The sequence below is a fragment of the Patiria miniata genome, unplaced genomic scaffold (assembly GCF_015706575.1).
Source record: "Patiria miniata isolate m_02_andy unplaced genomic scaffold, ASM1570657v1 HiC_scaffold_29, whole genome shotgun sequence".
Taxonomy (NCBI): Eukaryota; Metazoa; Echinodermata; class Asteroidea; order Valvatida; family Asterinidae; genus Patiria; species Patiria miniata.
Genome location: NW_024037068.1, coordinates 11246612 through 11261503, shown reverse-complemented (window position 1 = coordinate 11261503; position 14892 = coordinate 11246612). Strand labels below are relative to the sequence as shown.

The 14892-nt window shown below is 42.8% G+C and overlaps 2 protein-coding genes across 2 annotated transcripts in view; both read left to right on the top strand.

Moving 5' to 3' along the window:
* The first annotated feature begins 5357 nt into the window (after positions 1 to 5357).
* On the top strand, positions 5358 to 7029 carry LOC119736231 (post-GPI attachment to proteins factor 4-like). The gene has a single exon (XM_038210269.1). The coding sequence runs from the start codon at positions 5433 to 5435 to the stop codon at positions 6666 to 6668; it is 1236 nt and encodes a 411-aa protein (XP_038066197.1). The 5' UTR covers positions 5358 to 5432; the 3' UTR covers positions 6669 to 7029.
* A 5644-nt stretch (positions 7030 to 12673) lies between these two features.
* Positions 12674 to 14892, top strand: part of LOC119735970 — a 42007-nt gene continuing 39788 nt past the window's right edge. The window contains exon 1 of the mRNA XM_038209948.1: positions 12674 to 12813. Within this exon, the coding sequence (XP_038065876.1) occupies positions 12763 to 12813 (51 nt within the window). The 5' untranslated portion in view covers positions 12674 to 12762. The remainder of the gene's footprint in view (positions 12814 to 14892) is intronic.

Below are 14892 nucleotides of genomic sequence, written 5' to 3'. Positions count from 1 at the left end.
TGTCTGTCCACGCACTGTTGTCTTCTCCGGCAGCCTTGTCTTCTGTGGTGCACCCCGCACCGGCGGATTCCCTGTCTTCTTCGGCGGCCTCATCTTCTGTGGTGCACCCTGCACCGGCGGATTCCCAGCCTTTGATGCTCCCTGCATCAACGGGTATCCTGTCTTCTGTGGTACTCCCTGTACCTTCGGCCTCGTCTTCTTTGATGCGTCCTGCATCGCCAGATCCGTAGTCTGTTGGCTTACCGTTCTTGTCCCTGTCACGTGCACCTGCGGTCTGAAAGTCAATGTCGTTGCTTGCTCCAGCGGGGCTGCTTTCGCCGGGGGATCATAGTGCCGCTCCGGCTCGGTTGCCGTCACCTGAACATGAAGGTCAGTGTCTTGTGGTCGATTGTCCGTGGTCTGATTTGCTGTCCCGGCAGTACGGCGGTCGATGAGTTCAGCGGGCTCCGGCTGATCGGCATGCACCAGCGGAGCCGTCCACAACGGTGGATCAGTGTGCATCGATGGAGATGTCCGCAACGATGGAGCTATCGATGTGCAGCTAAAGTTCTCCGCAGCAGTTGGATCCGGACTGGAAAAGTCGGTGCATCCACGAACCTCGATCCGATGGACAGCCGTCATGCTCGCCAGTATCACGGGACGGGGCTCCACGTCAACAGCAGGGCTATCATCGCTCGCAGCGACCTCCCTACTCGTGGTCTCCCGATTCACGCGACAACCCAGCCTAACATCAACTTCTGCCCCCGGACCGCTGAACAGGCTTGCTCGTCCGTCTTCATCCTGATCCGCACTGGTAGAATCATCGGAGCTGTACATTGCTTCCAATTCGGCGATCATTTTATTGATCCTCTGCAACACACCTACCGCTGAACCAGTTGCCTGTGGATTACGTCTGTCCGAGGAATGGGCTGATCCACAAATCTGCCGCTCCAAGGAGTCTCCCACCTTCCGAACGTCAATGATGACATCGTTGATGGCGTCCACGATCTCAACTGTGGCTCGGCTTTCCGTCATTTCCAATCATTAGTCCAAAATCCCGTCAATATCCCACCGCTGCCACCATTTGTAGCGGGATCCTACTGGGCTCTTGTCCGCCAAATCCGGCCAAACGCAAGAAAAGGGGACAGACAGACGGGATTTCTAACTCTGAAGGAAGATCTCATTTATTTCGCCAAGCGGACTCTGCGGGCAACTTGCCACACCACTACCAGAACTGCAACTGATCAATTCCCAGGATATACATGCACAGTTTCACAAAATGTATTACAATGTTACAACTTTACCCAACCCTGGAATCCAGCCAAGTTCTTCCCGCGCAATTGAACAAAAGAACCCCACTTAGCCAACCTATTTGTAGAGCCTATTTCCGGAGCGCGCGCTAGCCAGACCCAAAACCAGGTCAGGTGCGCGCCGCCGGAGCCCCTCCGCCGGAGCACTAGTGCTAGAAAGCAATGACAACAAAAGTGTGCATAGACTGTCCGTTACAATATATTATGTCATGGGTGCAGACCAATAAATCGACTCCCGTTATATAAAAAAACTTATTTACAAATACGCACAACTGTGTAAGGTGTTTGAGACGCCCATAACATCCATCTACATTTACATCTGGATTCTCTAGCAAAACGGTTGATTTGCATCCCACTAGAGTTGGTGTGTCGCGGAGCTATAAACAAAAATAAATTCTATAAACATTTTTTTTTTTTCAATTTTCAAAGTTTCATAATCCCCATCATGAAGAGTGTGGTCAGCAACGGCGGTCTTGAAGTGGTCTGGTCTGGTATTGTTGATGATCGATTCAGGTAGAGCATTCCAGAGAGGTATGGTTTGATGGGAAGAAGCTGGTACTGTACATTTTTGCATGCAGACGATGGTATGAATACTGATGTGATCTGCGATGTGTTTTTCTCTGTAGGGTCAAGTTGTGGTGGATGTCAACAAGTCCATGGGTGATTTTATATAACATTATTGATTTGGATGTACTTCTTCTATGGGCATTATTCACGAGTCGGCCATATTGAATTGAAAGTGAGGTAAATTCTTAATTTTTGGAACTTGCGCAGAGAAATGAAATTACTGGTTAATTCCAGTCTGCTTCAATGAATAATTTAAATTTGTAATTAAAAATTCCCAAAAAGTTCAAAGCAGATTGTAAAAAAGAGAGTAAAATAAGGCCGCATTGTGACTGCATAAACAGTCTGGTGCCATCCCATTAAACAGTGAACACTTAGGGAAATATGTTCAGGGAACTCGACGAAAATGGCCAACTCGTGAATAAGCTTAAGGCCCATACGTTCAGTGGCCAACCTAGTTCCTGTAACATGGCGGTGACGCTTGAATCTGTGGTATAGTTGTTGCAGCACATTCTTGCAGCAAATCTCTGGATGCCCTCTGGCTGTTTCTTTTCCTCTTCTGTAAACGGGGCCCAGCCGCAAACACCATATTCAAGCTTAGGGCAAACCAAAGACTGGTACAGGCGAGATGTTAGTTCTTGATTGATTTGAGCTCCACCGGATGATACCCGTTGTCTGCTTGGCACTACATGTACAATGTAGTTGTGATTCTGCTTATGTGAGACGACCAGCTGCAATCACTGCTGAAGATGAGTCCTATGTCAAAGGGTTGGATCTTGTTTGGAGTGACTCTCCATTGATATACTTACATGTATAGATCTGGGTGTTTTTGTTGGTTGTCATGTGCATGATGAAGCATATTTTATCTGCATCGAATTTCATTTCCCACTTAATACTTTCCCATCTCCAGAGAGCTTTGAGGTCACTTTGAAGCGAGGCAGCATCGAATGGTGAATGTATTTCCCGATACAGTAAGTCATCGTCTGCAAAGATCTGGTTTTTGAAGACACGTAAAATGGAATATCGTGCACATAATAGGAGGAACAAAAGTGGTCCCAGAATCGTGCCTTGGCGTATATACGCCACGTCGGCAGATCTTTCCCCTTCCAGTAGTACTCTCTGTTTGCGTGTTGTTAGAAAGTTTGAAATCCTATTGTAAATGTTGCCAATAATCCCGAAGTGCTTTAGTTTAAGAAGAAGCCTTTGATGAGATACACTGCAAAAACTGTAGTGTTAATTTAACACCATTCGGTATCTATATAGGACAACACCAGTAAAATTTAACACCAGATGGTCGTATATAGATACCAATGGTGTAAATTTAACACTGCAGTTTTTACAGTGTACGTGATAGAGCGCTTTTGGGAAGTCAATTACTACAGCGTCGATCTGTTTACCTTTTGTCCGCTGAATTAGCAATGCCATCCTCTGTGATGAGCACTTGGGTATCACAGCCTCTATTTTTCCTAAAACCGTGTTGGCAGTCGGTATAATTATGTGGTGACGTTCAAGGTAAAACAGGGTACGTGTTCCAAAACTTTGCACAGAACGGACGTTAGTGCAATGGGGCGATAATTACTTGGGTCGCTCTTTATGCTCATGCCCTTCTTATAAACAAACACCGCAGTAACATTGGCAGTAATCCAATCAGGAGTTGGCCCCGAGCTGAAAAATTGAAGAGAGCTGTCAGTAATGGTGCCAGTTCACAACTGCATTCAATGAGATTTCTGTTAGGTATATTATCTGGACCTGCTGCCTTTGATGGACTTAATTCATGCAGATGTTTCTGGATACCTTCAGATGTTGTATCAAGTGTTGTGGCTCAATATCAGGGAAGATCTACTGAAGATTGGCAAGCGTTGTGGTGTCCTGCGTGAAGACCGACTTAAAAAAATATGAATTTAAGATGTTAAAGCTAGAAATTAAATCTTGCTTCATCATCTTTCATAAGCCGTTCACTTTTCGGGGGAACTTAGCTTTTGGGAGAATTTTCCATGCAAAGATGATCACCCCAGCTTCCACCCATATTGTTTTTACAAACCCTTAAGTTCATGGCCCACAATATGCTCAAATAACGAAGGATGTGAGGGCATGCAAATTATGATTTAGCTGGCGTAGGCGATTTTGGACCGATTTACTGGCCTGCAACCTTATGGGCTTGTTGTTACTGGTCTGCACCTGTCAACGATTGAAGGAAGAGCGTTAGGCCAACAGGCTATTGCGTCCCCATTCAGCCACCACAACTACAGTTGTATACAGCTAGTGTTAACCACAACGACGTAAACGACAATGGGTGCGTTCCTTTGATTCAACCGGGTTGACACGGGTCGCCAAACTTTCGCAATAACAACAGCTGTACTGCAAAGCCTGTGCTCGTGGAGCAGAGTCAGTGGTGGAAATACGGCACACGCATGTGTTTGTTCATTCCCTAGAAACGGACAAATAATGGCGGCCGGACGGCGGAAATCTCAAGTGGGCTTAGAAATAAATTTTATTTGAAGTCTAAAGATAATCATTTATTGAGTTCATTGCGACTTGTGAAGCTATGATTTCATCCTAACTTTGACTGAAAAGCGCTTAATTTCAAACTAAAGCCCAGTCCGAAATGGGCGTTTTATCACTGGCTACGGCCATTGCTACGTTGTCGTTGCTATGGGCGTAACGTGATGATGATGGCCCGCGGTTTAGCGTTCGATTAGCCCAGCTGTCGTTGCTAACCCGTCTGCCTTTACCCGAGCTACTCAAACGCACCCATTGCTCAACCCTCCCATGCAAGCACACATTCTGTACCTATTTTTTCTTTCAGTCAAAATCAATCGAGTGACCGTTTTCAACAGTTAAGAGTTCCCAGCCTACATAAAGCAGGATAATTGCTTGACGTGATCTGACTGTATAAGAGACATGGTAGTTGAAGTGAATTGATATTTTGATGGTCCGTGACTGTTTAAATAGCAGGAAGGTCACCCCTGATCAGTTACGACAATCCGAACCAGGAGACAATTCAAGTTCATTCAGAATTTTTATTTAGGCTCTCGAGATATATCTTCTGTAGGACGCAGATTATTCAGTGTATACGTATATAGATTTCCCAAACAAACCTGTACAAAAGAAGAGGTTTCAATAATTAAAGATGCATCTCAACATTAATTTTCTCTTCTTGTTTCAGGTAACAGCCAGCCAGTAATAAGTTTTGTCATCGACGCGCCAAGTAGCTCTGTGTCAACACAAGACATCTCCATGGGTTGCCTTTAGTTGGATGCAGTTTGAAAGTTACCTTCTATCTGATGTCTTCCGAAGGCGCGTGCACGTTTTTCAAAATAGGCAACACGTTCACTTATGACAATATTCCAAGTATTCATTGACAGATCACTGCTATTGTTCAAATGTTGAGATTTTACGGACATTTACATGTACGCTCGTAGCGTGCTTTTTGCCAATGTCGTTTGCATGCCTCCCCAAAAAAATGTTACATCGTCCATAGATTGTATGGGGTACGCCATTAAGTCTATAACACAACTCGGTGTTTCTGTAATGTAGAGAACATGACACTAAAACTGGTGTCAAAAGTTGCAGTCTAAAATGGCCATGTGTGGGTCAGCCAAGAGAACCCACAGACTTCAGTTTCGAACCGTACTGTGGCTCATAGTGCTCTTGTACATCTGTACCTTCTGCGTCATTCTTCCGCTCTCTTGCTGGAACCGACCATTCTCCCGCTTCTATCTGAAGTCTAGCCGCACCGTTGAGGGAGCCATATTGAATGACGTCACCCAAGGTCAAAGGGCAGATGATTATTTTGAGCGTCTCGATTCAGAATCGTCGCTTGCGTTCCACACCAAACCTCTGGTGCAGAGGCAGCAGAACCCGCCCAAGTACGCCATCGGGGTCATCACTGTCAAGCGAAAATCGTCACACTATAAGAAGTACGACCCCAGATATCTGACCCGAGTCGTTGCCGAGTTCGACAGATTACTGAAGGAAGTTGAGCGGAGAGACGTTGTGTTACTCGTATGCAACGCGGAGAGCGTGCCAGGCCACCACAAGGAGGCAGAACGTCTCGCGAAATACGTGCACGTCGTGAGCAAGAGAGGACACGACCCACACCCGTCTGATGACGCCCGCGAACAGGAAAAACGCGACTACGTCTTCTGCATGAGTCAGATGGAGACCTTCAACGCAGAGTACACCATACTGGTTCAGGACGATGCCTTGCCCTACCCACAATTCTTAGCGTCCCTGGATCGGCTCCTGGACACCCGCGTCGAAAATAAGATGATACGTGGTAGGCTGGTGCCGAACCCGGAAACTTGGGCGGCGGTGAAATTTTACTTCCCTGAAAAGTGGCAGGGGTACGGAAACGAAGCCTTCCTCATCACTGAATTATTATCGGCCGCCATTTTTGGAGGCGGAATTTTACACGGACTTTTAAGACTCCTCGTTGGCTCGGATCTCAACTGGATTCAAACTTTCTGTATTTTTACCCTCTTGTGCATTTTTTGTGGTGCTTTAATGTTCGTTATTGGACGGCCGTACTTATTGATGCTACGTCGGCTTTCGGTCGATTTGTACTCGATGCGCGGCGCTCCCGAGTGTTGCATACCCGCTGTCCTGTACAGGACTCAATCGCTACCTCGCATCCGGGAGCATCTCGGGGGCATCACATGCAGTAATAAGCGCCCCCTCGATATTGAAATCAGTCGGTGTTTACACAGTGTCGGGGTGAGGCAGTATCTTGTCATGCCGAATTTGTTCAACCACATTGGCATGGTTTCATCTTTACACAATGATGTTAACAGTCCGCACTCATTTCTGGGTTGAATGCATGGCCTTGAAAAACATGTGATGTAGTCTACTGGATCCCTAAAAAATGCCACACGCAAAACATCATTACCCTTTTTTTTTAGAAAGTGGACGCAGTAGAAGGGTAAAAAAATGCTTAAGGGTGACAAGGTGGCACCCGTCGGAATATTGATCTGAAAGGTCCAAATGACAAGAAAATGCAAAAGGGGAATTCCACGGTTACTCACGTTACATTTTTGATGTACTTTTGAGTTTCCTTGGGCTGTAATTACCTTACTAAAAAGGTTTAATAACTGTAATCCCCATGATAGATAGCGTAGACCTAGACCTACCTAAGCACTAAAGATGACGTCCAGAAAAATTGTGTTATGTATAAACAAGATGCACAAAATCGGTTACTCACGTTACATGTTCGTAACGTGAGTAACCGATTCTATGCGTCTTGTTTATCATACATAACACATTTTTCTGGATGTCATCTTTGGTGCTTAGGTAGGTCTAGGTCTACGCTATCTACCAGGGGATAACAGTTATTAAAGAGGTTGTGGAATGCTCGAAGACTTTTCCGTCATTTTTCGGGTATATGTAGCATAAGGTGTGATGAAATAAAAACGACTATTGTTTCTGTCATGAAATGAGTACAAAAGGTACTTTTGAGAGCTGTTTTTCAGGTCCAGTTTCGACCCGAACGTGCAACTGTGTAAAAGTCGTCGTTGCGGGCAGCAAACAAAACACAGTAAATCGTGACGTAATAAACAGGACTCCCAATGCACAGCAGCATACACGAGTCCTGTTTATTACGTCACGATTGACTGTGTTTTGTTTGCTGCCCGCAACGACGACTTTTACACAGTTGCACGTTCGGGTCGAAACTGGACCTGAAAAAACAGCTCTCAAAAGTACCTTTTGTACTCATTTCATGACAGAAACAATTGTCGTTTTTATTTCATCACACCTTAGGCTACATATACCCGAAAAATGACGGAAATGTCTTCGAGCATTCCACAACCTCTTTAAACATTTTTAGTGAGGTAATTATAGACCAAGGAAACTCAAAAGTACATCAAAAATGTAACGTGAGTAACAATGGAATTACCCAAAACCGTTTTGTGCAGAACCTAATTCACGGTCCACCTCCAAATTTGGGTTTGACACGCGGACTACACCTAAATCCAACCTAGGACATGGTAGGGCGGAGAGTGGTTGATTTTAGCTGCTTTGCGCCGAAATGGCAGCTTCCAGCTGTAGAATCCCAGGGAGATGGTATTTTGAATGTTACATTGGCCCAATGAGCAGGGTAATAATGATATGTAGCGCCTTGAGCACCAATATTTTGATACGTGCGCTTTATAAATACATAGTGCCCTCCTGTCGTGTCCGCCAAGCACACCATCAAAGGCTATTGGGCTGAACATGGAATCCTCTCCTGTTGACTGCACGAGCATTTCGTTTGCTTATTTGACCATCTGTGCCTACGTGTTAACGGTCACAATCTCAATTTTTTTTTTATGAAGAAGTCAAACGATTCACTCTCCCCATTTTCACCATGTTTATTTTCAATATCAGGTATGGATTATTGAACATGTAGTTTCACACAGAAGATGATACATTTTAGATCATATACATGATGTCAAATAGTTTGATCGGCAGTGATCTTTCACAATTTCTTCGAAAGAAGCTAGATCCGACACATTTTAAAAAAAAATCAGTTTTTGGCTAGTTTAATATCCTTTGCACTGTAGAGCGCAAGATAGACGAGAGTGGAGAGCGAAAATTTGTGGAGCCAACGTCCTTCGGGACATGGTACAAGATTAGATTAGATAAGCATCTGACGTCACACCAGAGGGCAGCTGGGCCCAATTTCATAGAGCTGCTGAAGCAGAAAATTTGCTTAAGCACGAAAAAAACATTGCTTAGTAAAATTAGGTTACCGGCCAAAACTCCACGTGATGTACATTGCTTGTGACCGGTATTTAGCTGTTGTTTACTTAGCACAACAATCGCATGGAGTTTTGGCCGGTAACCTGATTTTATTAAGCAATATGTTTGTGTGCTTAAGCAAATTTTGTGCTTAAGCAGATCTATGAAATTGGCCCCTGGTCTTTGTTCCTCCAAGATGCTCATTAACACAGCCTTTTGTATGTATTAAACGGCCTTCAGTGACCACGCACTATGCAAAAATACGTGCCTTTCACTCTGCGATGCGTTTTTTTTTTTTTTTGTGGCGCACTGTTATGAGGTTGATCCCTCCTTCGCAAGTGCCCTCTGCCACTCCAAGGGCTCTGACAGGTTGCAGCTAATGTCTCTGAGCAACCTCTCACTGGATAGGTCCAATAGTAAACTGCTGTGACTCAGGACGATGACGCCGCATGCGAATTTCTTTTCCGTAGTTGGGTTTTGCTCCAAACTTCATAATTTAATATCGATCGGGCTAGTATGCTTATTCATGAAACAGAACAATGATATTAAGAGCGTTGTTGTTATTTCGTCAACCAGTTACAATTAAAGCTTTTTAAAGACCGGTTGTCATCAAGCTACCCCACACAGTATAGTCTGCAGACTATACCGATCTTATGGCTCATCTCGGCGCTATCCACCAGACGTCTGGTGGATAGCTCCGAGATGAGCTATAGATAAAAAGATCCCTGGTTCGAATCCATGTCGTCGCTGCTCATTTTCATTGACTATTTTTCTTCTCAGAATTTGTCGTAGAGATAATTATATTTTGAGGGTGGGGGAAGAGAACGAGAACCTAAGTGTCTTGCGACGATTCATCAAAGCAAAACTGAATTATGCATGATATTCTTTTGAGTAACCCACCTACGGAAAAAAAAAGTCGAACGCTGCGCTTATGCTCACAGAACTTTAATGTTGTATTTACCAAGACAGTTGTACACTTGCTTCCAAAAAAGGGAAAAGTTTGATGTAGACATTATGCCACAAGGCAGAGCCAGAGGGCAATGACTTTGCATTGCTAGGATCAGCATGAGTAAACCTTTTGTGAATTATTCATCGTTGCTAGATTATTATAACAAATAGTAGCCTCTGAGACACCTGCAACCACAATAATCTATAAACCGTTCCAGCTTGGTGGAAATCGCCTTACTTGAAAAACTTCCTTTTTAAGGACAATGCTTAGGCCTAAGGATCAATCATGGATCGTTAATTGACATGTATCAAGTCGCGGAACTGGTTGTTTACATTTTCGAAATGATTGAAAATCATGTTTCAGATTGTGATTAATAATTTATTTTGCACTTCTAAAGGACGAGCTGCACGATTGAAATCAATGTCTATGATTGAGTTTAATAAAGGGAAAAAGTTTCAGAAATTAAAGCACATTGTGAGTGTTACTATTATGTCTATTTTTGAGACGCAATTTGCCTTTTGAGATATGGCAGACACAAAACGGAGCTCATTTTGGAGTAGGTAACATTATGGTCAGGCGGGCCCACTCTAAATTGCGCCCTCCTTTTATACTTTGGCTACCATTAGTTTTCTTTAAAAAAAAAAATCATAGCATGTTGCCATAAACCATAGATATTTTTTATTCTATATCTATGCTGGTGACCAAGCCGGGCACGCAATGTTCTTTCATGGGAAACAATAGATGTTTGACAATAGATGGCGCTATTCCATTTCCGCGGGACGTGCAGCGCACCAATTCAATTCGTTGAAAATCAACTAAGTTCAGGGCAAAATAATATGCAAGCCGACATCACTGGTGTTTCTCAAACAAAAATTCAATTATAGTCTTGTCCTTCATTTTTCCATTTTTTTCAAATTTGGGTAGACTATAGCTAATTACATTTTTAAATATTCACACCAAAACAAAATCACCTCCCGAAAATTAAGTGATAGTTCCCGGCAAAGCATCAGAGTGCATGTAGCCATTTTAAGTGGCATCCCTCCACTTTCTTAGGCAAATAGGACCCATTTTCAACCGTAATTCTATCAAGCCTGCCCTCGGATGGAAGCACAAAAACCAGGGAGTTGATCCTTCATATACACAATTCCAAAGTTTTTAAAGCCAAATATGGTCTCCTTTTTCAAAAGAAGTTGTAGGGGCACTTGCGTAGAAATTCTCAGTGTGGCTAAGATATACAGGCATTCGCGAAAAAACTCAGAAAACGTGAAAAAGAACAATCATAGCTTACACCGTGGAGTCCCCCCCCCCCCCCAGCTATACGCCTCTGTTTATTAGTACATGTATATGATTGGTCATTGATTGTGTATCACCCGAGGGCAATTTTCGCAAGAATAGTGTTCGTGATCTGCATGCAGCTATTCAGGGTGATCACACACAAAAAACCGAGACCTGAGTGGTTGTGTTTAAAATTCTGTAACTTGAAAAGTACATGAGTGATTTGAATGATTCTTGTACTAAAAGAAAGCTTATGAATTGGGCTTTCATATCCTAGATTTTGAAAGTGCAGAACTTCAATAAAACCAACCATGGGCGTCGCCCAGGATTTTTTTCTAGAGGGGGCAAAACATATTTTTCCCAAAATATTTTTCCCAAAAAAATCCTGTATTTTCAACATATTCTCGATTTATCGGTTTTAGAGGGGGCAGGGACATTTTGCCCCCCCCCCCCCCCAATTAAGTTTACACCACTGACTTCGCGCCTCTTTTTCTTTTCTTTTTTTCTCTTTTTGTTCTTCCTTTTTTTTTTTTTTTTTTTTTTTTTGCTTTCCGGGCGGGGGAGGGGGGGGGGGGCAATTGCCCGCCCCCCCCCCCCCCCCCCCCCCCTTCGCGACGCCCGGGTCCCAACCTCGGGGTTTCGGTGTTTTTTTACTCACCCTGTATGAGCTGGTCAAATATGTAGGCCATAATTATACATATTCATTTAAAAAGGTCTAACGTCTAAAAAAATAACATAAGGAGGGGATACGAGTTGCCGCGTTCTACATGTTCTAGTTTTAGTCCAATTAGTTCCCTGACGATTTGCCCGTCATCATCGCCAGTGCCAAGCCAGACCTAGCCCCATAAATGTGGCCTATTTACTGGACTGCCTCCGTAAACATAGGCCACACATCCACATGTACAAAAATCGTGTCGACGGAGCCAAATTTTGATTTTCACATTTAGGCTTAGTTTGTAGGTTTTTTTTGCTTTAGAAGCATACTCACCCTCTTTATAGGCTAATCAGAAAGTGCTGCCTTTTTCAGATGTCTAATTTTTGTGAAATTTCATGTTGAAATTTTGATACGCAAACGTGTAAAAATGAATCTGGAAATTTCACGAAAAATATACATCTGAAAAAGGCAGCACTTTCTGATTAGCCTATAAAGAGGGTGAGTATGCTTCTAAAGCAAAAAAAACCTACAAACTAATCCTAAATGTGAAAATCAAAATTTGGCTCCGTCGACACGATTTTTGTTCATGTGGATGTGTGGCCTATGTTTACGGAGGCAGTCCAGTAAATAGGCCACATTTATGGGGCTAAGCCAGACCTAGCGGAGACTAGCCTAACGCTCGAAACATCGCCCTCACATATTATTTATTGCTTTTAATTTTGGACTGCCAAGCTGAGTAGATGAAATTCGAAGAATCTGTGTAGTTTTTCCGCACCCCGACCCCTCTCCGTTAACTGCAACGGCGGTTCTCCAAATAATAATTAAAGCACTCATGGTGGTTGGTTTATAATGACCTGGTTTTTTTTTTTACCAAACGTCGGCTTTGTTCCCGTTTAGGCTCCATAAGATTGGAGGCCTTTAATTGGAGCGGCTCCGGCTTAAATAATACTGATCCATGTTCTGCTCCAGGGACATCAAATAAGAGTATGATAACGATGGATTTGTTTTTATGTGGTCAGCTCAGGAAAGCTTTTTAAATGACTCTGGAACTATAAATAGATGTGGAGCACAAGCTGATATGATGCCGGAGTTTAAGCACACCAAGTATATTTGGTACCCAGACGTGGACGCACGTTATTATTTGTTGGGGCTTTATATGGACTTGGCACCACGCTGAAGGTGCAGCAGGTGACATTGTACATGTACATTTGTACACTGGCATGACTGGATGTACACACGCAAGTTGTGGGCAGTGTTTTTTTGCTGGAAATTGCGACCACAAAAGCTGGTAGATTTTGCGCATTAATCATACAATGTTCTCCATTGTAGCTCTGCAGTCTGTTCTACCACTTGAAAAAGAAAAGGTAAGTTGAAACTCTGGCTTGAAATGTGTTTTCTTAGGGTCGTTGGAACTTTGAATCGGAGGAGCGCTCAAAAAATCCAGGCCGGGGTCACACGCCGGACTTGCACGTGTTCAAATGAGTTGGCCGCCTCAACACAACACTGTATCAGTATGACTATCAACGGCGGCCGGGGAGCTCCGGAGAAGAACGCAATTCAAACTCAGGACCTTGAAAATTTCGTCGTTGAAAAGCTTCAAATTTTTATGTAATGACCTAGCAACCATCAGAAAGCAATAATAATATGTCCTAAAAAGTCAAATTTAGCAGGGAAAATATTGAAGCACACTTTTCAATACCGAGAAAACTTAGGAGAATTATTCAGACCATTCTCATAAGAGTCATAGTTTGCTTGACTCTCCATAGTACTAGACTTTGTACACAACCGCTGAAGTGGCGTCAGGTTGCAACATTTTTTTTTCACACAGGGTGTGTTCGTGAATAGTGTCGTGAATAGTGATGTTCAGATATGGAATTCTTTCCTATTTTACAAAAATATTTTCAATGTATTGTATGTATTGTCTTTTTGTAAAACAATGTTACAACCTGACGCCACTTGTTTCTTCATACGCCCTATCATCTCAATCATTGTCAATGAAGGTCAGTCATGCAAAAATGATATGGATATTAAGACATGAATCTGGGACTGAGAAACATTTCCAGTTTTGTTTGGAAATACTTTACAAATTTGCTTGACTCTCCATGTTTTACTACTACTAGACTTTGTACACAAACGCTGAAGTGGCGTCGGGTTGCAACATTTTTTCCGTCTGTTTTATTTGTTTCAAAACAAACTGGGAAAGAATGTTGCATCCTGAAGCTACTTTTTTTGGATAAAATGTTGCAACCTGTTGCAAAAAATGTGAAAAAGACATGAATCTTGGACTGAGAAACGTTTCTAATTTTGTTAGGAAATACTTAGAAAATGTTCTTGACTCTCCATAGACTTTGTACACAACCGCTGAAGTAGCGTCTGGATACTACATTTTTTCCTGTTTGTACTTCATGTATTAATTATTTGTTATCTCAATGAAGGTCAGTCATTGCAAACATTTTGAAAAGACAAAATTTGGGACCGCATTTCCCGTTTTGCTAGGAAATACTTTGAAAATGCACTGAACCATAAACTTTGCACACAACCTTAACCACAAAAGTGGCGTCGGGATAGCCTACACATTCTTTCCTAAAATTGTTGCATCATTTTTTTACGGCTCCTTTCGACACGATTTGCTATCAGCAAAAGAGTTTGAGAAAATGGAAAAATCCACAATGTCTTAACAAATCTGCCATGCATCTTCGGGAAAGAAAGGGAGGGGGCTGCTTCAATCATTTTTTTTTTTAAATGCAGACATTTTTTTAAAACTCGGCTTACACTGTACCTACAGCCTGCACGCAACTGCATAAATGTGAAGCTAAATTAGTAGTACCGGCAATCGTGTAGTTAAGGACCCCGTTCCATGTAAGCGGATGAAAAGAATCCTCTTTGATTTGGGACGTAATACCTAAACATTTGGCAATGATACAAGCAAGAAGTTGTCACTTTACATACATGTATGTATGGAATCATCTAAATAGTTCGCTAAGATACCATGCTGAATATCAGCTAGCTTAAAATATTGTGGAAAGCTGCAGGGTTTCCATTAATTAACCTGAAGTTGTAAGGCAACAGAGAGGTGTCTTAAACTAAACAACTACAGTATCTGTAAGTGTATTACTCATTTTTATCGTACTTAACCCTACATGTATCTCTTTTACTACATGTAAGTACTGGACCAAGTCCGCCAAAATCGTTTGCTTTAGGCCAAGAAAAAAAATTAGTCGGTCTCTGGTCAGCGCGCGCGTAGATTTTAATCATGCGCGTCGATCTTTTTTTTTTTCCAAAATGCTCCACGGTAGCTCCAACAGTGCATTTCCGCACCTCCGAATTTTTTTTTTACCAAAGAGCACCAAGGAATGGGAAATTGCACCAAGGCAAATGATCGAAAGCACCAAGGCAAATTATGGAGGACACCAATGTACATGTACATTATGAGGACACCAAAA